Here is a 25,402-nt window from a genome sequence, read left to right on the forward strand (position 1 = left end):
GCATCGTTACTAGAGATGGAAGCGAAAGAGCTAGCCAGCGCCTCAGCAATATCTTCATCTTTAGACACAGTACCTCCTTCGGCTGTTATTGCACTGATACGGTTCGTTTTGCGCTTGCCTTGGATCCGACGGAAGTTCTCCCACACTTCTTTAACAGGTGTTTGCACTGTGAAGTCGTTGACGAAGTTGATCCACGAGGTCCGTTGTGCTTCCTGGATGACTTTGCGTGCATGAGAGCGGGCTGCTCTGAATTCTGCTGCAAGAGCCTCTTGATTCTCCAAGTTGTTCCGTTTGGCTGATTGCAGTGCACGCAAGGCTTTCTTCCTGCTCTTGACAGCGGAGGCCACCTCTTGGTTCCACCAAGGCACCGCCCTCTTGTTCACCAGCCCCGTCGTTTTCGGTATAGTTTGTTCCGCTGCTTCAAGTATTTTCTGGGTAATGCTGGAGATTTGTTGTGTAGCTGTAGGCATGAGGGGGAACTGCACTGTTGTCTGGAATGTCTCCCAGTCTGCTTCCTCGATCTTCCATTTGGGTCGCGTTCGGATGGCATGGGCCGTGTCAGGGAGAGTTAGCAATAGTGGTAGATGGTCACTACCGTAGGCGTCTTGTAGTACAGAAAATCTAGTTGGTCTATTATTTCTGTTGAGCAGCATGCCACGTCAATACTCGTGAGAGTTCCGGTCGCAACACTAATGTGGGTTGGATCTGTTTTATTCAGGACCACCAGGTTGCATTCGTTCAATACTTCCTCGAACATTAGTCCTCGAGCGCTGAACGTTTCCGATCCCCACAGTGGGTGGTGGGCGTTTATATCTCCCACGAGTAGGCGTGGCTGGGGGACTTGGTTTATCAGGTGTACAATTTCCGAGGCTTGTATGGCTTGCCCCGGTGGCAGATATATATTGATAATGGTCAGGTTAAATGGGGGACCTACCTTAACAGCGATGGCTTCCAGGTTGGTGTCCAGGTCGATTTCTTCACTGTCCAGTTCAGGTTTCACTCCAACCAAAACTCCTCCGGCTGCACGGTCGCCACCAACTCGCGGTCGGTAGTATATGCTGTAGCCGTTGATGTTCGCCTGGTCCTTAGATGAGCACATGGTTTCTTGGAGGCATAGTACAGATGGGTTGATTTTGCTGCATAGTATTTTCAAATTTGGTTTACTGGTTCTAAGTCCTTGGGTGTTCCATGAAATAATGTTCGAGTAGTTCTTATTCATAGCTGGTTCTTTGTCCTTGGTTTTGTTTGTTGTGCTTAAATCCATGGTTAAGTGGAGTGCATTTCTGCATCAAACTTTCCTGGTTCAAGTGTTGGAGTTTTCCGTGGCCTTCCACGACCACGGCGGGGGTTTTTCTCGGGCTGGGAGCTGATGTTGTCCTGCAGTTTTCCTGCTTGTCCTTTGGCGAATTTAGCTTGCTTTGGCGATCCTTCTTTTTCTGAGCTGTCTTTATCCGATTCAATTTCGCTGTCGTTTTTGGCAAATTTGTTTTCGCGCAACTTCTTCATCAAGGCGCTTGACAGTCTCTTGGTTTGCTCGAGTTCATACCTTAGAGAAGTGATGACTTCGTCCTTGTTTTTGTCCATAGCAGTGTTCTTCAATTTCTCAATTTCTTCCTTGAGAAGGCGAATCTCGTTGTCCTTTTCGTTATCTTTACCAATGGCTTCCAGTCTTTTCTGGGCGCCGACAACTTCAGCGTGGGTGGGTAATCCATGTGCTTGGTTACGCTTTTCATACTCTCGTCTCGCTTCCGCGAACGTGACTCCCGTTTCTACCTGGATCTTGATTATTGCCACCTCCTTTTGTACTTAGGGCATTCCTTGCTGGTAGCTGGATGAGCCCCCTTACAGTGCTTGCAATATGGGTCCAAAATGCATCGTCCACCTTCCGACGGCTCAACGGTGTGCTGCAAGGAGCAGTTGAAGCAAACGGCTTCTTTCTTACAGTTCTTGCTTGTGTGTCCATAGTCACTGCAGTTAAAGCACAGCATCGGTGATGGATAGAACAACCTTGTAGTTATTCTGAGCGGTCCAAACCAAATGTGTTTGGGGACCACAGTACCATTCAGAGTTAGGCAGACTGTTGCGGTGTTCACTCTGTTATTACCCTCTCGTTTTGTGAATCTGCGCGCATTCACCACTCCTTGTGCCGAAAGTTCCGTGACCAATTCGTCCTCGCTGAGTTCGATAGCTTCTCTGCAAACGACGACGCACCTGCATACGTTTTGTCTGGGGTGGGTAACCACTTCCACTTTGGTACCATCTATGAGCTTCGTCATCGCCAGCAGCTTTCTTGCTTGATCGACGCTTCGAGTTTTCAGTGCGTATTTTGTACCGTTTTCTTCCGTGTTTGCTGACTCGATTTTTCCGCAGGTTTGTTCGATCGATTTGCCGATTACGAATGGGTTGTTTGGTAGCATGCTTGTTCCTGTCGGTTGCAGGAGCAGAACAATACGTTGCCCAAACATTCCTTGTCGATCCATCCATTCCGGCATTGTCCTCGCGTTTACGTTTGTACCACTAGGTCCAGCATTCCCATCCGGAGGATCCCCGGGAGGGAGTGGGTTCAGCGCGGCCATGGCCGCAATAGCGTTGCAGCTCACTTTAGAACCAGTACAGCGTTGCGTTCTTGTCTGAACAAGGAACGACTACCCTTTCACCTTCACACCAGATTCACCCAAGGGTTAAAGGTCCAGGTGATCGGTTTTGCGACACCGCCTAAGCAAGTGACGACTACCCTTTTACCTCAATTCAGACCCACCCAAGGGTTAAGGTCCAGGTGGCCTGTTTTGCGGCCCCGTCGGAACGGAAGACGACTACGCTTTAACCTATTCACTCTACAACGACCAAGCGTTAGAAGGTCCAGCCGTGTAGTTCGATTTCAGCTTCTCACTTTTTGGGACACACTAGTGTAGTCCGTATACTGCAGTTCAGTTGATGTGCGTTTCTCCACCAACGGACGACAGGTGCGTTTCCAATGAAACGAGCTGTTGACGATGGAGATCCAGTAGAAGCTAGCAGATGTAGCAGTAGAAAGCTTGCCTGCACGTTTAAAGAGGCAAGCTTGCGGTGCTAGCTTTCGCTCTCTCTCTTGGTAACACCACTCTGCTGATCTAGCACTTGCTCCGTCGTCTGTTCAGTTCGAATATCAACAATCCAGATTCTGCTCGATATTCGCACTAATCCGTAGTTTTGCTGCTGTACTCGATATTCCACCGATTGTCCGTTCACTTATGCTTCGACCGATACGAAAACTATTCGAGAACCGATCCGATTTACGCTAGAAAAGCGATACTAATCCGAGACTCAAGACTTGGTATAACTATAGACCTTTACAGTCAAACCTCGTTCATTTAATAATTTAATAATTTAATAATTTAATAATTTAATAATTTAATAATTTAATAATTTAATAATTTAATAATTTAATAATTTAATAATTTAATAATTTAATAATTTAATAATTTAATAATTTAATAATTTAATAATTTAATAATTTAATAATTTAATAATTTAATAATTTAATAATTTAATAATTTAATAATTTAATAATTTAATAATTTAATAATTTAATAATTTAATAATTTAATAATTTAATAATTTAATAATTTAATAATTTAATAATCTAATAATTTAATAATTTAATAATTTAGTAATTTAATAATTTAATAATTTAATGATTTAATAATTTAATAATTTAATAATTTTATAATTTTATAATTTAATAATTTAATGATTTAATAATTTAATAATTTAATAATTTAATAATTTAATAATTTAATAATTTAATAATTTAATAATTTAATAATTTAATAATTTAATAATTTAATAATTTAATAATTTAATAATTTAATAATTTAATAATTTAATAATTTAATAATTTAATAATTTAATAATTTAATAATTTAATAATTTAATAATTTAATAATTTAATAATCTAATAATTTAATAATTTAATAATTTAGTAATTTAATAATTTAATAATTTAATGATTTAATAATTTAATAATTTAATAATTTTATAATTTTATAATTTAATAATTTAATGATTTAATAATTTAATAATTTAATAATTTAATAATTTAATAATTTAATAATTTAATAATTTAATAATTTAATAATTTAATAATTTAATAATTTAATAATTTAATAATTTAATAATTTAATAATTTAATAATTTAATAATTTAATAATTTAATAATTTAATATTTGGCTCAAACTTTGTGGGGGCCTTCCCTATGGCCAAATAAGCTATTTTGCGTCATTGGTTCACCCATACAAGTCTCCATACAATTTTGGGCTGCTGTTCATACAAAAATGGTATGTAAATATTCAAACAGCTGTAACTTTTGAGTGAATTTTCTGATCAATTTGGTGTCTTCGGCAAAGTTGCAGGTATTGTTGAGGACTATTGAGAAAAAAAAAATACACGGATAAAAAAATGCTGTTTTTTTAATCAACTTTTTTTTTCACTGGAGCTCAATTTCCCAGAATACATATTTTTTGATTTTAGAGATTTTTTAATATGTTTTAGGGGATAAAAATCCGGAACTTTTGAGCCATAGAGATACATGGTCAAAATTCTGTCGTCGAGTTATGATTTTTTGAAAAAAAAGTGATTTTTGGAAAAAATCAAAATTTCTTACAAAAACAAATTTGACGTTATTTTTTAACGTAAAATTGAATTTGCAATCGAAAAATACTTTACAGATTTTTTGATAAAGGGCTCCGTTTTCAAGAGATAGCCAGCAAAAGTTTGATTTTAGCGAAATATTTGCAGTTTTTCGATTTTTAAAAATAGTGGCCATGAATGACCATTTCTAAAAATATTTTTTTTGAAAAGTTCAGAAAGTTTGCTATAAAATTGTCTAAGAGACATTGAAGATTGGACCTCGGGTTGCTGAGATAGAACCGCTTTAACAAAAAAAAAAAAAAAAAACAGGAAAATTGAAACATTCGTGAAATTTTCCGATCTTTTTGAAATAAATATTTTGAAATTTTTTAAATCAAGACTAGCATTTTAAATGGGCGTAATATTCAATGTTTGCATAAAATTTCAATTTTTTTCAAAAATCACTATTTTTTCAAAAATGTATAACTCGGCGACAGATTTTTTGACCATGTTTCTCTATGGCTCAAAAGTTGCGGATTTTTATCCCCTAAAACATATCAAAAAATGCCCACCCGCAGTTGCTACTCCGTTATTGACCAGGACCTCCAGAAGTTACATCCACGAGCTGTGGAAGATGAGTGGGCGCTATCTTTCCTCGCTTCGCAACTTCTCAAAGGCTCATCATGCTGATTATGCTCATGCTGATCAATACAGGCGCCAGCCACGACCAGTGGTAGAGTCACGGGGAAGTGGATGGGAATGTTAGTCCGATACTACTTTGGGAAATTGAGTTTCAGTGAAAAAAAAAAGTTGATTAAAGAATCTGCAAAAAAAAATTTTCCGTGTACCTATTTTTTTTTTCAAAAGTCCTCAACAATACCTACAACTTTGCCCAAGACACCAAATTGATCAGAAAATTCACTCAAAAGTTACAGCTGTTTGAATATTTACGTACCATTTTTGTATGGACAGCAGCCAAAATTGTATGGAGACTTGTATGGGTGAACCAATGACACAAAATAGCTTCTTTGGTCATAGGGAAGGCCCTCACAAAGTTTGAGCCAAATAAAAAAAATACAAATAAAATCCATTTCCGGTTTTGGTAGAGAATTGTTCAAATTTAAAAAGCATTGGAAAGCAAAACTAGTAAAATTATAGAAAATTTTGAGGTTGGAAGTTTTAATTGAAAAATGTCATTCTTTTAGGGGTCAACTTTGGCTGTGTTTTTTACTAACATTTCCTATATTTTAAGTAAAAAGAAGCATGCAGTAATTTTGTGTAGTGTCCCAGACTATGCTTCTACGCTTTTTTTTACAATTGAAATGATAATGGTGCCATTCTATAGCAGAAAATAAGAAAAACAATTTAAAAAAATGGAAAAAGTTACTGAAAAACATGAAAAAATGGTGGTGGTGGTTAATTTATTTCAGGCAGCTTTAACAATGTTTGTCATTCGCTGCCTCGTGAAAAAATGAGATAGGAAAAATCTAATGAAAGGAGGTGGTAGAATAGGTCAAATACTACCAAAAACAAACATAAACTAAACAAGATAAGTTCAAATTAAAATCATAAAATTAAAACAAGAAAAACATAAACCAAGAGAAGTAAAGTATTTCGTAGAACAAAAGTTACTCAAAAAGACACGGGAAAAATAAAAAAAATTGGACAGTATAGGGTTAGAAACTCTGAAGTTCTTTTTTAAAGGGTACAAAATTTAAGAATTTAGAAGTTCTTTTTTTAAAGATCCACAATTTAAGAATTCTGCAGCAATTTTTTTAAGGTTCACAATTTAACGGTGCACATCAACCAGAGCGTTTGCAGCAAGATTTTTGATACAGATATTTTACTATCTTCAAAACTACGGGAACTATCGATTTAATTTTCTATTCATCCCCTAAAGTACTGCCTACAAAATAATTTACAGCAAAGTTAGAGTATTTTTACAGTCAGATTGTTGCAGGACTGGGTCCGTAAATTTGTCATTTTTGGAATAAGAAGACAACAACTTCCTTGGTTGCTGTGCACCCTAAAGAATTTAAGAATTTAAGTATTTAGGAATTTAAGAATTTAAGAACTTAAGAATTTAAGAATTTAGGAATTTAAGAATTTAAGAATTAAAGAATTTAAAAAAATTGAGAATTTAAGAATTTGAGAATTTAAGAATTTAAGAATTTAAGAATTTAAGAATTTAAGAATTTAAGAATTTAAGAATTTAAGAATTTAAGAATTTAAGAATTTAAGAATTTAAGAATTTAAGAATTTAAGAATTTAAGAATTTAAGAATTTAAGAATTTAAGAATTTAAGAATTTAAGAATTTAAGAATTTAAGAATTTAAGAATTTAAGAATTTAAGAATTTAAAAATTTAAGAATTTAAGAATTTAAGAATTAAAGAATTTAAAAAAATTGAGAATTTAAGAATTTAAGAATTTAAGAAGTTAAGAATTTTAAAATTTAATAATTTATGAATTTAAGGATTTAAGAATTTAAGAATTTAAGAATTTAAGAATTAAAGAATTTTAGAATTTAAGAATTTAAGAATTTAAGAATTTAAGAATTTAAGAATTTAAGAATTTAAGAATTTAAGAATTTAAGAATTTAAGAATTTAAGAATTTAAGAGTTTAAGAATTTAAGAATTTAAGAATTTTAGAATTTTAGAATTTAAGAATTTAAGAATTTAAGAATTTAAGAATTTAAGAATTTAAGGATTTAAGAATTGGAGAATTTAAGAATTGGAGAATTTAAGAATTTAAGAATTTTAGAATTTAAGAATTTAAGAATTTAAGAATTTAAGAATTTAAGAATTTAAGAATTAAAGAATTTAAAAGTTTTGAGAATTTAAGAATTTAAGAAGTCAAGAATTTTAGAATTTAAGAATTTAATAATTTATGAATTTAAGAATTTAAGAATCTAAAAATCTAATAATACAATAATAGATCACCAAACTAAAAAAAAATAAAAAGTTTTTTTTAATTTTAAGTTTCAACTTTTAATTTTGAATGTTGGAGCTTTCAATTTTGATAGTATTGATCTTTTAATTTTTTCCCCAAGAATGTTTGAACTCAGAAAAAAAATCTTCTTAGGGAATTCCCGAGAAATCCTCAAAATTTTAGGGAAATCGGACGCTGTATAGTTGAACTTCTGGTCTGTTATTTTTTTTTTAATTTTTGGCACCGACCAGTGATGATTTGCTTGCTGCTGAAACTGCATTACCAAGGTAGAAATGTGAAAAATTACGTGTGTGTGTGTGTGTGTGTGGTCCAATCCAATACCCGCTAACCGGTAGCGAAATTATGGGAAAGTATAGTTTGTATCAGACTTTGTATATGCCGAATGCTGATACAACTTATCTCAGTCCCGGGTATTAGGTGGTGATAGCCCTCGCGCTGCTTCCAACGACCCGTTTCAGAATAGGGACGTGGCGTTACATCGTGCTGCCATCTGGTTTTTTTAAGCGCAAGAGTGGAAAAGTGCTGAGTCATCGTCTAAAAATAGACGGCGTCCTATCTCGCCCAGCAAAATGAAGTCGATAAAGTAGTCAGTTTCGATGAGAAAAAGTGGAAAACGTGGTCTAAAAATAGCGACGCCATCCCCCTATGACAGAGCTCCTTGCGGTCCAATTCCGAGGTCGCTGGGCATTGTTCGGCCCCGCCTAAACATAGAAGCAAGCATCTGAAGGAAACTCGATCTATATTTAGACTTCCAATCCCGTCAGGCAAATCAGGGATCAGCGCGTATTTAATATGAGAAGATAACATGTTTCAACACTACGGATCAATTCACTGCTAGAGTGTAAACCTTCTGATGGCTGACTGCTTAGCGTCCCAGACCACCAATCCAGAGGTGTGAGTTCGAATCCCACCTGATTCACTTTCGTTTTTGTTCATATTCAAAGCTCAAATTCCTGGTTCCAAATTTCAAAGGTACCGGCCGGGATTTGATCCCTGAACCTTCTGCTTATGAGGCAGAAGCCGTAACCATTAAGCCACGGAGCCGGACTAGAAATGTGAAAAATTACGTCAACGTCAAATTAAAAACTTTCCCTTAAACGCACATGACTTGAAAAAAAAAAACGTCCCCTTTGGCTCAGCTCACCACCTGCCCAGCAGACGCCCTTAATCGATATTGTTTACTTGAGATCGCTCGACTCCCAGTCAGGTTGCCATAATTAAACTTTCCAAGCTCATTTTTTGTTGTTGTTGCCCCCGCGCTTGCTCGCTCGCTCCTGTTTTTACACGCAACCCTGAAACCGAAGAATTCCAGCCAAACAAGCAAAACACGAATCCCCGTGGTCTGGTGGTCACCTCCACGACATCGACATCGACGCTGCTGAGATGATTCTTCTTTCGCGAGGCTTTCATGATGGAAACGTGTGTCGATCGATGCGCGTACAACACCCTGACCAGCCTTTTGCTCTGCTCTTTCTATCTCTATACTAGCCAGCAACGGCAACGACAGCCGTGGCCGATTTTGTCATTCATGTTTATTGCCATTGGCCATTTCGAGTCGTGTGACGATGACGATGACGACCAATCAAAGCCTTCGGACGGTAATTAATTCCAGATGCCTTCGTAAAAATTCCGCGCCAAATGTGGCGAACCGGGCGAACCTTGCTTCTAATCGGGATGGGTTGACCATGGTGGGAGGAGGTCGGAGGACTCACCTGTCCTGCTATAATTGCACTCGTTTCCTGGCCGGTCACTTCCTTCACGATCGTTTTGACGCTGGCCGAAGTCAACGGCCGGCCGGTGGTCGACGCCGTTTGCATTACCTGTAGAATTTGCTGCTGACCTACAAAAATAGAAGCCGCGGGAAAGGGAGAGAAAGAAACAGCAAAAAAATGGTTAGTTTAATCGCAATATGGCGGTGGCGTGTGTGCTTTCATAGGGAGAGAATGAGGGGGGGGGGAGAGAGAGAGAGAATACAAAGCACTTTGGCCAGAGTGCCTAGAACACAATTAGACACGTTAATTGTTCCAAGAGGCGGGAGTGTGCCGGAAGGAGAGAGCCTTTCCAGGTTTGAAACAGTTTAGCAGCGTATAAAGAAAGCGAATTAACGAACCTAATATTAATACCTACTACAAACAAACAATAGTGTTGCAAGTTTTTCAAAAAAAAAAAAAACTTTTAATCCATTGCACAAATATTTAACCACGTAGTTTTAGCGGAATGCAGACTGGATTTTGCCATGTGGATGTGGTGATATTTCTAACTCAGGTCAGATCTTCGTCACCATGATGGCCATCCATTGCCGGCCGCTCCCATATCCACCGTGTGCCAGGGTCAAGGAAAGTGATTGGGAAGACGGGAAGTGTTGATGCTTCGCTTTTTAAAGGAGATACGGGAAAATTTTCACTCCCCCAAATAAATTTTGGTTGGAGTTGGACGGTTTTTAGGAAGGTATAAAGTCAAGGATACGCTCTAAGCAAGCGTTGCGCCCATGATTGATATTTTTAAGTGGTAAGATTTTATTCTGTTGAGCCTGTTTTGATGGATGGTTTCAAGTAATTATCTTTTCGACTACCTCTCCTGGGCAATTCAGCTACCTTAGGAATCAAGCCATTTCGTTGAAAAGGGGTTACATATATGTAAATCAGCAAAAATGACGATGGTGTTGATACTTGAAACATTTTTGAAATCTGCTATTACACTGAAAAAATCTGGCATAGCAAATTTATATGCTTTTTCACGTGAGCTGCTCCAAAAATCAACGCGATAATTTGCCATGCTTTTCCCTTGCATTAATGTGTTTTTCATGTGATATTTTTGTTTTAATCATTTGAAGTCAGCTTTCAGTTTTACGGATGCCACGATATCTCAACACTGCTTTCACCAAATCGGCTCAAAATTTCTAACGTGTATCTTATACGTATTTTGAGATCCTGTCATTACCCATTTAATTGAAATGTCAGAAAATTTGATTGTTTATAAGGCAGATAAGGAGTGACTTATTCTGCTCAAATATTTAAACGTTCCGTTTTCGGTTTATTTGCATCAATATTAGCTTCCGGAAGCATTCAAAGACGGCCCTTAAACGTGAACACTTTTTTATTGCATTTATAGTTCTCAATTGCGCAAAATGCACAATTCGAAAATCTGGCTATTCCAATTTCCTTAAAAAATACCAGATATGTGCATTTGAAAACAACAGATTTTTTTTAATTACGACAATCGCAAAACTTTAGGGCGGTTCCAATAAAGATTTTGCTGAAGTTGGGGATGGTTGCCAGTTTCAATAGTAATAAACAGTTACGCCAAATTTGAGCATGATTGGGAAAGGTCGATTTCGAATTGTGTGCCGTTTGACGTGAAATGACCCAACCAACATACACAGAAAACGTTATTTAATCCACCTTTAGGTGGTTGGTGCCTTCCTCACATTCATAAAGTCAATTCATTCAGTAAAAATAGCAACATTCCCCCTTAACATGTTTAACAAATCAACTTTATTACTCATTTCTTTTGATAGGGTTCGCTGACCTTCAATATTTCTGGCTCATCGGCAAGATCTGATAAAAAAAAACTATTCAATGATAGTTCGCATGGAAGATTTAGACAATATTTCTATCACAATATCTGAAATCCGGCCTCCAAAATGTGTATGAATAACACATAAGTGCTAATAACCTTTGATTTGGTTGTCAGATCTTTGATGTTTTAGGTTCATTTGAAAGGTCTTTCGATTATCTAACCAACGATGGGTCGCATGATGGACCCGGAAATCATTGAAATATCTGAGATCCAGCCTCCAAAAAGTGTATAAATAACACTTAAGTGCTGATAACATTTGGTGGGGTTGTCAGATATTTGATGTTTTAAACTCATTTGAAAGGTATTTCAATTATCTAACTAACAACGGGTTGCATAAGAGATCCGGACACCATCTTCATTGAAATATCTGAGAACCGGCCTCCAAAAAGTGTATAAATAACACTTAAGTGCTAATAACTTTTGATAGGGTTGTCAGATCCACGATGTTTTGGGCTCATTGGAAAGGTCTTTTTAATACCTTTCTGAAAATGTATAACATGATAGGTTTTCTTGCAAAAACCACCCTTTTTACAATCTTCCGGACATACGTCAAAATCGTTTTTTTAGCATAACTTTTGAAGTGCTTAACTAAACTTGCTGATTTTAAATAGAGACCTATGGGACCCCAAGACGGATTGAATGAGACTAATACGGTCAAAATCCGTTAATCCAGTCCGAAGATAATCGAGTGACAATTTTTTTGTCCACCCACCTACACACATCCACACAGACATTTGCTCAGAACATGATTCTGAGACGATATGTATACGCGAAGGTGGGTCTACGAGGTCAAATTAATAAGTTCATTTTTCGAGTGATTTTATAGCCTTTCCTCAGTAAGGTGAGGCAAGGCAAAAATGATTGTAATATTCATCAGGAAATGATTTTTTGTCAAAAAAAAGTGTAATATTGCATCAGGAACTGGTGAAATTTCAGCAGATTTGGTGAATATTCATCAGGTTCACATTTTTTAGGTAATATTAATCTTAATATTTGAGTAATTACTCAAAAAAGAAGTGATATGAGTCATTTGCGGGAAGTGACGCCACGCGGATGCTGTGCAGGAATATTCGTGTTTTCGGCGTCATTTTGTTCTGATATTTCTAGTAATTATTTTCCGAGTTAGATATGGGGAAGGTGGGAAGCCGCTGTTGTTTTATTTGTGGTTATTTTTTCACAGTTTTCTGGAATTATTTTCAAATTAACTGTCAATATGTAAATTTTTCTACTCACTATATTATTTAAATTTTCATATTACAGTCGCCTCTCTGGCTGTCGATCTTCTCGATATCAATATTGCTCCATCTATCGATGAATTCTTCAGTCCCTTCAAAATGCATACTTCGATTGACTTTATTCCTCGATATTTTCTCTTGCTTGAAGGATCTCTTCCTCGACGGTCCCTTGGATTCTGTTTGCTTTAAAAATCTCTTCCGGTCGGTGAACCTCGTTGGATAAATGTACGACTCGTGCTGAAAAAATCCTCTTTTTGTAACTTGTTGCATAAACTACTATTTCAATCGAGTCTTCATTTTGCATCGTTCTGTAAACTGATGATTCTCTTCCTCGACGGTCCCTTGGATATTGACAACCAGAGAGTCGACTGTATTCCTAATCCTATTCCTTTCCTGTAACATACCATCTCCTCATACCATATATCAAATTGTGATCAAATTGCTTAAATTAACGAAACATTCTAAAACAGCATAGACACCATCTGGAGCATTTGTATTTTAAATTACTGCTATGGATACAATTACTGCACAATAGACCGCCTAAGAAAAATTAACATTAGCACTGGCAATAAAGGTCGCACAATTCCGGATGGCTGCACAACGCACAACGAACATGATAATAAAACCATCATCCTGGCACTGCTGCTCACACGATACTGACGCGCAATTAATCAGCACAATAGAGATATCCACGCGCGAGAGTGTGTTAGTTTGTAACAAAATTTACACGCAGACATAGGCAAATCGAGTAGACGAATTCGTCTGTCAAAATCAGCTGTGTCCTTTGTTATACCACGAGCACGTGGTAAACAGCTGTCTTTTACAGGCGAATTCGTCTACTCGATTTGCCTATGTCTGTGTAAAAATACTGTAAACAAAATCAGCTGCTTGGAATTCAGCCAATCACAAGCGATCAAAACCAAAACAATACTTTAAATACAAATACTAACACAGGATCATAGAGTTATCTAAGACTGATCTCACGCACACTAGCACGCCATTTGTTTTGCTGGCCGGTACAAAATTTAACCTCAATCTTTTTCGTGTACGTACACGCAATACATGCGCACGTAGATAACTCTATAGAGATCTCCACGGTTTCTCTCACGCACACCACGATTCTGTGTTAGTATTCGTATTTAAAGTATTGTTTTGGTTTTGATCGATTGTGATTGGCTCAATTCCAAGCAGCTGATTTTGTTTACACTATTTTTACGCAGACATAGGCAAATCGAGTAGACGAATTCGACTGTAGAAACCAGCTGTTTACCACGTGCTCGCGGTATAACAAAGGACACAGCTGATTTTGACAGCCGAATCATTCCACTCGATTTGCCTATGTCTGCGTGTAAATTTTGTAACAAACTAACACACTCTCGCGCGTGGATATCGCTATTAGGTTTTACAGCGTGACGCAGGCTTGCCACAAATACAGATTTTTTTGGCACATACCAAACACTCAATCGAGTATAACTTTAAAGAATAATATTCTTACCAAAAACTGAACATGCCAAAAGATGCTAACAATGTTTATCTTTTTGGCCAAATTGACAAAAACTGCTCAAATTTATTTTAACTGTAAAAAAAAAATCGTTTGTGTTTCGGGCCTGTGCTGAAAAATCTGTATTTGTGGCAAGCCTGGCGTGACGTCACGAGCGCACACGCACACACATTTTTACTGCACAGAAAAAAAAATCATGGTAATATTACATATGGGAAGGGGTACATCTTTTATGTCAGAAAAAAGGTGTAATTTTACCTCTGGAAATGTGTAATTTTACCACTTTTCTGGTGTAATGTCACTTTTTCAGTCTAAATTGAGGTAAAATTACATCATAAAAGAGGTAATATTCAACCTTCCAAAATTACAGCTTCCAAATTTACATTATTTTTTCTGTGTGAGACACACGTGCAAAAAATGTTAACAGTGCAGCCAAGTTGTCAAATTTCTTAACCTAAGAACCGAGTCGGCGTAAACCCTAATAGACCGCCTAAGAAAAATGCACCAAAAAACCATAGAAAAACATACAAATTAATGTATTCAGTGCAGTAGGCTTATGCTTTGGGATGTTCCCTTCAATGTTGTATAGAGAATTTGCAGCAAAGCTAAAAGACACATGTCGCCACCTATGAACAAATAGCGTAAACCAATGATTTTTCAAAAAAATGTGTTTGTACCTTCAAAATTAATATTTTTCTAAAACTTATGCCGGATTCGGATGAGAAAAATTATTTCCAACAATTTGGTGTACAACTTTCCACTTTTTGTTTGATTTTTCTATGAGAAAATTGTAAATTTAGTAAAAGATAGTTATTTGAACTATTTGGCAACAAAGTCTGTCAAAAATCAATAAAAATTGTTAAATATACGTTAACACATCTGTTATCAACTATGTAACTGTTTATTTCTTTGATATATATGGGGAAACTATTTTTTTCGTGTTCTGAAATATGTTTTTTGAAGAAAAAGTTCACAAATTTTTGCGCGCCCAAAAAATGATGTTCATTATTTTAAAGCAAAATTTTTTTCTCGTCTTTTGCAACCAGTTTCATTAAGATTGATGCAGGGAATCATGAGAAATAAGCGAATTTGTTCTTCAATAGAGGATTTGCAGCAAAGCTAAAAGACACATGTCGCCACCTATGAACAAATAGCTTAAACCTATGATTTTTTGAAAAAATGTGTTTTTTCCTCCATAATCAACATTTTTACAAAAATTATGCCGGATTCGGATGAGAAAAATTATTTCCAACAATTTGGTGTATAACTTTCCAATATTTGTTTGATGCTTCTATGAGAAAACTGTAAATTTATAAAAAGATAGTAATTTGGACTATTTGGCAATAAAGTCTGTCAAAAATCAATAAAAATGGTTGAATATACGTTAACACATCTGTTATCAACTATATAACTGTATATTTCATTGATATATACGAGGAAACTAATTTTTTCGTGTTCCAAAACATGTTTTTTAAAGAAAAAGGTCACAAATTTTGCGCGCCCAAAATTGATGTTCATTATTTTTAAGCAAAAAATTTTTCTCGTCTTTTGCAACCAGTTTCATTAAGATTGATGCAGGGAATCATGAGAAATAAGCAATTTTGTTCTTCAATACAGCAGAAAGAAATACGATTTTTGGCAAGTAACCTCATTTTGGCGCCACCTACATTTGAAACACAGTCGCGCTGCAAAACCTCAATACTTGGATGATGAAAATTTTTAGCTTAAAACTAAACATTTTTTATGCAATAGAGAATTTGCAGCAAAACTAAATGACGCGTGTCGCCACCTATGAACAAATAGCGTAAACCTATGATTTTTAGAAAAAATGTGTTTTTCCTTCCTAACCAACATTTTTATAAAACTTATGCCGGATTCGGATGAGAAAAAATATTTCCAACAATTTGGTGTACAACTTTCCACTTTTTGTTTGATTTTTCTATGAGAAAATTGTAAATTTAGTAAAAGATAGTTATTTGAACTATTTGGCAACAAAGTCTGTCAAAAATCAATAAAAATTGTTAAATATACGTTAACACATCTGTTATCAACTATGTAACTGTTTATTTCTTTGATATATATGGGGAAACTATTTTTTTCGTGTTCTGAAATATGTTTTTTGAAGAAAAAGTTCACAAATTTTTGCGCGCCCAAAAATTGATGTTCATTATTTTAAAGCAAAAATTTTTTCTCGTCTTTTGCAACCAGTTTCATTAAGATTGATGCAGGGAATCATGAGAAATAAGCGAATTTGTTCTTCAATCCAGCAGAAAGAAATACGATTTTTGGCAAGTAACCTCATTTTGGCGCCACCTACATTTGAAACACAGTCGCGCTGCAAAACCTCAATACTTGGATGATGAAAATTTTTAGCTTAAAACTAAATATTTTTTATGCAATTAAAACAAATGTTTTTCGACTTCTTTTTCAGGGTGTGGGCAGGATGGGCCGCCTTAGAAAACAAGCCATTTCGTCTAATACAACGTTGAAGGGAGATAAGAATAACTTAAGGGATCTTTTTAACATAGGTTCCATGAAGCTAGACCACTTCTATGAAAATAGTCACTTACCAAAACAAACATGTTTTAAAATAGTGTTCATGTGTGGTAATAAGACTTTAATTTTTCAAATAAGCTTCAAAATAACTAATGTTAAACGTTATTTGTAAAGCTACCAGGAGTGAAATAATCCAAATTTCGTAACTTTTGATTGTTTTAAAAAGGCAGGAAAAGGGTGGTCCATTCTGCCCCCAAGTGGATTTTTATGTAACACTTCCACCACCAAGCCAAAATGTTTTCAAACAATCCAACTTTTCAGGAAACCTATATGAAAAACTCGAAATAAACAACATTAGGAGCCTAACATTTCAAAAAGGCACATAACTTTTGTAAACAATCGTATATCGTAAATGACAGTTTACATAAGGTGTGAAAGGGACACACTCTTGGTTAAAAAGTTATGTGCCCTGATGAAACGGCAGTGTTCAGTTTTGTTCAATTTCAGTATGGTGATGTTATTTGACGTCTTTTATACGACCCTTGCCTTACAGTTGGTCTAAATCCATTCTAAAGCAATATATTTTTCTGCGTGTAAATAAATCTGTCTAAATAGATAATTGCTGGCATTTTTGGTTTTCTGGAAACCGTAGCTAATAGTCAAAGGAATGATTTTGACTCAAAATATGCTCTAGCAACTCACGAACTTATATAAATAAGAATTAGAGTCGAAAACCAGTCGAGAAACGTTTTCCTCGCTTTTTCTAAAAGGGGTTTGGTTTTTACGACGTTTCGAAACTAACTCGAGGAAAAGGATGATGATGATGGTAGGATGTTAAAAATCTGACGATCTTTTAAAAAGTAATGAGTAATTAAGTAATATTTTTTGATGCTGGATTTTAGATATTTCTGGAGCAACATTTGAAACGGTACGGTACGGTACGAATTTGTTTTGACAGCCTTTAATATCATGTGTTTAAATGGGAAGAAAGGTCGCAAGAGCAATGTCGTACCGCTCCTTTCAAGTGATGCACCAGATTTGATGAACACAATGTCCGGATCCAAACCTAAGAGTAACTAAAACTTTCCTGATGAGCCAATAAGTTTAAAACTTTCAATCATGTGAGATTTTTTTCATTTTTTTCATTCTGGGAACCCAAAACTTCATGCTTTCTCCCGAGTTTGGCCTGCGCAGAAATTTTGTTGGTCGGTGTTATCTGATTGGTGAAGCAGGGGGTATTTCCATCGAGCACCTTATGTTGGCATATCAGCCGAAAACGAGTAATAAATAGCTCAATGGAAATGGGCAGACAAGTTTCCACCAATGTTGTTGCAAAGTAATACGTTTAAATAATTAGAAACAGAGATTCACACCAAACGGTTTCAGTTTTTAATTACCTAGTAAATTAAATAATGATTTGAGGTACTAAATATTATAAATAACTTAGTTTCTTGATAAAGAAGAAAACAAATGTGTTTAGTTATTTTCATTCCAACTCAATTGTTTACAAAATCTAATTGAACTCCGATGATTCCCAAGATCATTCCGCTTAACTTCCCGAATCCCAAGCTTCCCACCAAACCATCAACCCGGACGCCAGGAGCGCAGCAATTAATTACGAGACTCTGCACATTCTTCAAGTTCTGAACAACGCTTATCATCTCGCTGCTTCTGCTGCTTGTCTCCTGCTCGGCTCGCTCTTCGATATCAAAAGATGTCGAAATCACGACCGCGAATCGACGGCAAAGGCCCTCGAAAAAAAAGGGGGGACAGAGAGGCAACAAGACCCTGCGGTAATCACCGAAATTTGGCAAAAATCCTCCCTTTTTCTTCAATATTTCTTTTTTTTTTCTGGATAGGATAACAGAATAATAAATGGAAGTGCCTTCCTCGGGAGAGGTGGCGAAAGCAAGTTGATGAGAAAAAAAAGTCGGCGCGGCAAAAAAATAATCAAGAGGAAAATTTTCCTGCGTCGTAGCTGTCAAGGCCACGGCGCTAGAGGGTTCTAGGGGACACTTACCATTCGGATCCTGTATCACGATGCTGACCGGTTTGTTCTGGTGGTGGGCCATTCTTGGTCCTTCCCTCCGAGAGACGGCGGACACACTCGTCGTCGCGCGAGATTTTTCTTCTTTCTCTGGCCACCCGCGCGCCGTCACGACCGGGGAAAATTTAGACCCGGACCGGAATCACTTCCCCGAGGCAAGGCAACTCTAAACGGGGGCAAACACTTGACCGGAACACTGTCCGCCGAGGGGACCGTTCAACCGCAGGAATTTCCCCCCAAATGCCGGCCAAACCCGCCGACCAAGAACCGCACTCGGAAACCGAAAAGTGATGTTCAAAATGGCGATCCGCAAACTCGCGCACTCCGCGTTGGACCGTTTTTTTCGTGGCACTTTTCCGGCGCCGTCCCGCGACCGATTTTCACCCTTCCAAGCGCACAAAATTCGCAAAATTCACCGCTTTCACCGGGCACCGCCCAACTTCCAATCGGTCCACCCTGACCGGAGCAAATCCGCCCCAAAATCCACACTCTCAATGCAAAAATGTCCGTCAAACGATGCCACAGAAGCTCGCACACACAACTTTGCTGCTGCTTCGGCGGGTCTTTTTCTCGCGGTCTGAAGCAAAGAGGCCTGGCTGTGTGCGATGGCAACTCCCCCGCCGCCGCCGTTCCTCCTGCGCGCACAACACACTCCCTCGCCGAGAGAGAGAGAAAAAAAAAGTCGCGGCGGAACGGTTCCACGAAGGTTTTTCGAACTGGCGCTGCTGCTGCGAAGGCGTTTTGTTGACAGAGGAGCCGCGTTTGACAGTTGGGCTGCTGTCGTCGCGATTTTGGCGTTTGTGCGGTGAAGCGGCGCGCAAAAGGCGCGACTTTTTTTCGGTGTTGTTGTTTGAGTTGAAAAGTTGGGGCGCCCATGCAGCGGAAGCGATGTGCACGGTGATTGGGAAAAAGAGAAAATTGGCTGGAGTTTTTATAATAAGGCTTTCTACACGCAAAATCCAGATAACACAGATCTGTGTAAAAAAATTACACAGATTGTTGTTCAGTTCTAGCTTTCATAATCTGAGTAATTTTTTTACACAGATCTGTGTAAAAAAATACACAGATTTTTGAAAAGCCGTTCTTTCAAATCTGTGTAAAAAACAGTTGTCATTTTTTAACAGGCACCATTAAAGTTATTCGTGAAGTTGGTAAGTTTTATTTCTCTAATTGAGTTATTTCGTTATTTAAATTAGTTTACTATTTCAGACTTTGGCCATCTTCCAAACTTTAACCAATACCCAATGAAATGATTGTTTGTGGAACCTGGTAAGAATGTTTCTTAAAACTTTGAATACCTAACCTTACCTTGATTTTCCTTTTTTAGTTTCCGGAATATTCTTGTTAGTAAAAGTAAAAGTGGCCACAGGTTCCGGAAGCCAGCTTGGGTGGCACTTTACGACGTCATCCTCGTCGTCATTGTTATGTTGTTTTCGTCGCTATCGGGAGAAGCCAACTCTAACCCAAAAATAACGATAATCGACAGTCACAAAACGGGCAAAAGTGCATCAAATGTGGCCAAAAATATTTTGTTAGTATATTTATTAGGTCAATAAACGAGAATAAATGATGTTTTATTTTTAAAATCAATCGAAAATCGTGTTTTAATTATAAAAACGGCAAAAACCCAGGTGCGGTAAAAATTACCCAGATCTGTGTAAAATTTTACACAGATTGATGGTTGAAAAATTACACAGATTTGACAGACAACGGCTGAACACAGATCTGTGTACACTCAAACCCCGATGGTTTGACACCAACTGTTGTCAAACGAACGGGGTCACTTTTTAGTTTGACACCCCTTTTACACGGAGTTCACACACACTATCAAACGTTTGTTTTGATAGTGCGCGTGAGCGCCGTGTAAAAAGTGACAGTTCGTCACTTTTTAGTTTGACTTTGACCAACCAACGGGGTACAAACTAAAAAAGTGTCAAACGAAAAAGTGACCAACCACCGGGGTTTGAGTGTACAAGGCTTGTACACAGATTCTGTATATTCCAGGTTTTAGGCGATCTGTGTCAAATTTTACACAGATCTGTGTTATCTGGATTTTGCGTGTAGGCCCAGTGAAAAAAAAATATAATTTAACTCAAAAATGACGAACTCCTCGTCACAGTGTCCTGATGCAAACAATGATCGAGCTGTAGCTGTCACAGCCCTGCGGAGTATGTTGTCTGCGTTGTCTGACATATCGGGCAGCCAGTCAAAAAAACCAGCTGGAAGTCGCCTGACAAAAAACTTTTGCTAGAAAGAGATAGGAAACCTGATGCAAACAAACGTCCAGCTGTCATGTAAACATACTTTCAATGTGTTGGTAAATTTGTGACTAGAAAGCCTTATAGCGATTATATCCACGAAAAAAATCCCTTGTAAAAATGTATTGTAACATAACCTAACGACCTATTTAATAAATTGTAGGATTGTTTGGGGAATGAAAAATGTACGGTTGCACCCTATTTTTGTATTATCAAGATCATTTAGGAAAAATCATTCGACAAATGGTGACTGTATGGTTGTTGACTATGCGGGAGGTCAAATAAACCAAATTTTCAGTTTTTGCTTTTTGGGTGTTTTTTGATGCCCCTGACACAAGGCGGTTTGAAAAACACCCAAAAAGTCGCTCTGGCACTAAATCCAACTGAGCGATTTCCACTCTCGCCGCGCTTTTTCCCCGCCTTTTTCTGACAATCTTACACACAAAGAAAAATTACTCTAAATTTAAAAAGATCGTTCGTTGGATTAAAAGTTCGCATTGGTGAATATTCGTAGAAAGTTCAAACTTTTCAATTTAAAAGTTGGAAAGTTTTTGATACTACCATGCATTTATGGAACAAAATCGTTGTATTGGTAAAAGTATTTTTATTTTAATTGGGTCCTAAAATAAAGCTTAGATTGCTGATATTATTGTTTACAGCGAAAAAGCTTATTTTTCTGAGCACAATGACCCTTTGTATGACCCCAAAGAGTTTAAAATGGATTTTTAAATCAATTTTGAAAAATTAACCTCGTGGTCCTTCTTGACAGAAAAGCTCCTACTTGACAGCTCGTTCCAAGGGGACCATAGTTGATCCATCGAAAAAAATGTTGTCTTGTCAAAAAAAATTTGCATTAAAATGAAAAAAAGGGATTAGAAATGGTTTTTAATCGTGTTTTTTACCGTTGTACATGAAAATTGACATAGGGCTTTAGTACCCAATTGGAAAAGAAACCTTTTACGGCAAGAATACACAATATTTAGCACCACAGGGATAATTTCAGAAAAATGTGCTTGGTTTTTTACATTCATTTAAAAAAAACTGTAAACAGTATGTTAGAAAAACACTTTTTTTTGTATTTAACGCTACTCCACTAGCTTCTGCTTCATACGGTAAGCCACCGGTCACTTCCGAATACCACAGGCTGGACGGTTCCGGATGGAGGCTTCGACGCGCGACAGCAGTGTAACACGATGGTTACGTTTCCGGCCTCAATCAGGACAGTCTTGGAGAAGTTGGCCATTGATTCGGGGTGTTCCCGATCCTGGAAGCGCATCCGGAACATGGAGTTGATGAGGCCCTCGGAACGGAGTTCGATTTTGAGCACGTAATCCTACTTCGAGACTGACACAGATTTTTTTTGGCTCGCTGTCCAGATCGCGACGTGATTGTTTGTGGGCGGGAAGTTGCTAAAAGAGATGGAAAGAAAGTGAAGTTGGCTAGCCACTGCACACATTCTCAATACTCACCGGTGCTGTAAACCGCCGGCACCGAGTGCAACATCCTGGCTGCTGCCGCGGTCGGCTTTGCTTTGCGTCCTAGACTCACCACCGGACCCACCAAAGTGTTTGTGTACATTTGCGACTTAGGCGTACACGGTTACACGAGAACGTCAAAATGAAAGAAATGTTACAGTCGAATTAAAAGTAAAAACTTTTAAATCAGTGAGCAATGAGATTTTCAAAAACTGTAGCAGTAAAAGTTTTCATTTTCAAAACAAGAAAAAAACTTTTAATGTAGCAAATTTTAACAACTTTTTAATTCAAAAGTAAGTTACTTTTGTCATTACCGTAATATTTTTTTGTGTGCACACAAAGAAAAAATACTCTAAATTTAAAAGTTTGCGTTGGTAAATATTCGTAGAAAGTTTAAACTTTTCAATTTAAAAGTTGGAAAGTTTTTGATACTATCATGCATTTGTGGAACAAAATCGTTGCATCGGTTAAAGTGTTTTACTTTAAATTGGAAAAGAAACCTTTTATAGCAAGAATAAACAACATTTAATACTACAGTGATAATTTCAGAAAAATGAGCTTGATTCTAGGCTTGATTTTATATTTATTTTTAAAAGTTTTAAACAGTATGTTAAAAAAGACATTTTGTTATTGTATTTAGTTGCTAAAACAGATGGAAGTAATTGAAGTTGGCAAGCCACTGCACACATTTTCATTACTCACCGGTGTTGTAAACCGCCGGCACCGAGTGCAACAGCTGCTCTGGCCACCTCCGATTATCCCGCTTCTCGTCGTCCTTCTCTTCGTCGGCTCCTTCTCCTCACCGTGAAAATCACCTGTCTCGTACTTGTCCAAAAACCGGATGTTTATCTTCTTGAACGCAATCTCGTTGTTCATGCAACTCTTCGGCAGCGCCATCTCCTCGATGATCTCGTTACAGTCTTCGCGGGGATTGACCTTCAATCACCAATCCCGGGCCACCACCACCGAATACAACCGGTGCGAATCCACATTCCTACCTCAAATTCAAATTCAAATTCAAATTCGGTTTTATTTGTGAATAATCAAGATACAATAAGTTCTTTTGAGGTACAAAACAGAGTTTTGGAGTTCCTTTCAGCTGTGTGTTACATCATAATCCATTTTGGAACAGTTATTGCTTGTAAATAAAGGTGTTACCAAGAGTAAGAAAAATTTAAAAAAAAAACTTACTAAACTTGCTAAGAAAAGGGGATAGAAATAGAGAAAGCTTAAAACTAGATCACAGTTTTTTATCCTTTATAGATGTGCTTAATCATTAATTCCCCGAGGGCTAGAAATTGCTCCGCCTTGTTACGGCAGCTCCGAAACCGCGTCATCATCTCCCCCGCGAGAGCAAAGAACTCCGGCAGGGTAAAGAGATCTTCCCCGGTGACTTCTTGCTGGGCCGCATTGCCGCTACCGGCCGCGACCACGCTGGCAAACGATCGCCCCCAGCCAGGAGGGATCGCTGGGTTGTCCGCTGGAACCGTACGCTGACCAGCTGCAGGAACGGCTGCACTCGTACTTCGTTGAAGAGGGTGGGACGCTGCTGCTTTCTTCTTCCTCTTTTCCTGCTCCTCGAGGTAGGACTTGCGCGCGACGCATCCGCGGTAAGTATGGTTACCGCCGCAGTTCGCGCACTTTACGCGCGGCTTGGTTTGTTCTGCGTTTTCCCCCAAGTCCGCCTTTCGTGGCAGTGCGCACACCTCCGAGAGGTGTGACTCACCGCACTTCACGCAGCGGGGCTGGAGGTTGCAGTTCCGCGAGCCGTGGCCGAATTTCTGGCAACGGTGACATTGCGCTGCGTCCGTCGGATTTTTGGAGTAAAACCGCCAGTTTACCCAAAAACCGTCCAACGCCTTAGTACGCCGCAGGTCTTGAATCTTGACGGTGCCGCGGTCGAAGTACAACAGGTACAGTGTGTGTGTACCTGTGACTGTTGTCTTCCGCGAGAGGACTTTTATGTCTCGCGGCGTTATTCCGGCACCCGAGAGGTGCTCCTTGAGGACGGAGGTCGGGCGGTCTTGGTACCCCTGCAAGACAATCTTTACAGCGGTCTTCTGCGCGGGGTCAAATGTGTAGAATTTGAAGTTTTACGCTTAAATTTCTCCACAACCAGGTCGAAGTTCTTTTGGTCAAATGTGAACACTTGCACTGACGCTTTACCTATTTTGAGGCAGTACACGAGGCCTTCCAGCTGCTCGTCAACATCGTCCGCCAACGTGTCCAAAACAAAAATTGGTGGTGGTCGTCGTTCCTTTGGAGTAATTACTTTTTTTGGCGTCGGCACTTTTTTCCGTGCACGACCATCGTCGTCGTCGTCGTCGGTAGTGCTACCGTCGGTGTTGTTGTAGCTGCTTTCCTCGTCACTCAGCCTCGCGAACTTGTTACTAGTGGGAATGTTGGCGGATGTTGAAGCGCCATCGGTCGACGGATTGCCGGAAGTAGCTGAACGGAGCCTAATAGGGCTGCGATCCTGGACGCGGTAATTAGCGTGTAGTAACTTGGGGTCGAACTTTGGCGCTCACACTCCCCGGCGCGATGGCGGTCGACGCGGCGTTGGTTTGTTTACCTTTTTGCACACGGCCGGTAGACGAACTTCGCGGGTTTTCGAGGCCGCACTCGAACTGCCACGGCCACGGCCGGCCCTTGGCATGCTGTTGGAGCAAACTCGCGGCTAATCACGGTAAATTACGGCGAAAATTTTCGAAAAAACGATGGAGCACTGAGCACTTGACTGCTGCTTGCACTCGTGCGTACACGGAGGTGACACACACACACACACACACACACACACACACATTCCTACCTCCCATCCTAAAAAACAAACAAAATCAATCACAAACCCTACAAAACACCCAAGCTTCTTTCTTACCCATTCTGGTCGTGGAACAGCTGCAGTTCCTGCAGGAAGCTCGCCTTGTCCTTTTTGAGCACTTGACCTCGTCCCGTACCCGCACCACCCTCCTTTGAAGGCGTTCCGCTGCAGCTGTTTGGCTCACGACGGTTTCCGCGGCCGATTCCTGGCTGCTGCCACGGTCGGCTTTGTTTTGCGTCCTAGAATCACCAGCACCACCAGACCCACCAAAGTGTTTGTTTACATTTGGAACATCAAAATGAAAGAAATTCTACAGAGATTTTCAAAAACTTAACCATCAAAAGTTTTCATTTTTTAAACAGGAAAAAAACTTTCCCTCGACCTAATTTTAGCAACTTTTTAAATCAAAAATAAGTTACTTTTGTCATTACGGT

General features: G+C 38.3%; 1 protein-coding gene across 1 annotated transcript in view; it reads right to left on the minus strand.

The window, feature by feature from the left end:
• Positions 1-18,442, minus strand: part of LOC6049709 (transcription factor Dp-1) — a 37,515-nt gene extending 19,073 nt beyond the window's left edge. Inside the window, exons 1-2 of the mRNA XM_038252660.1 lie at positions 18,391-18,442; positions 9,272-9,399 (exon numbers count right to left, since the gene is read on the minus strand). Coding sequence (XP_038108588.1) covers positions 9,272-9,399; positions 18,391-18,442 — 180 coding nt within the window. The remainder of the gene's footprint in view (positions 1-9,271; positions 9,400-18,390) is intronic.
• Between the last annotated feature and the right edge of the window lie 6,960 nt (positions 18,443-25,402).

The sequence above is a fragment of the Culex quinquefasciatus genome, chromosome 2, assembly GCF_015732765.1.
Source record: "Culex quinquefasciatus strain JHB chromosome 2, VPISU_Cqui_1.0_pri_paternal, whole genome shotgun sequence".
Lineage (NCBI taxonomy): Eukaryota > Metazoa > Arthropoda > Insecta > Diptera > Culicidae > Culex > Culex quinquefasciatus.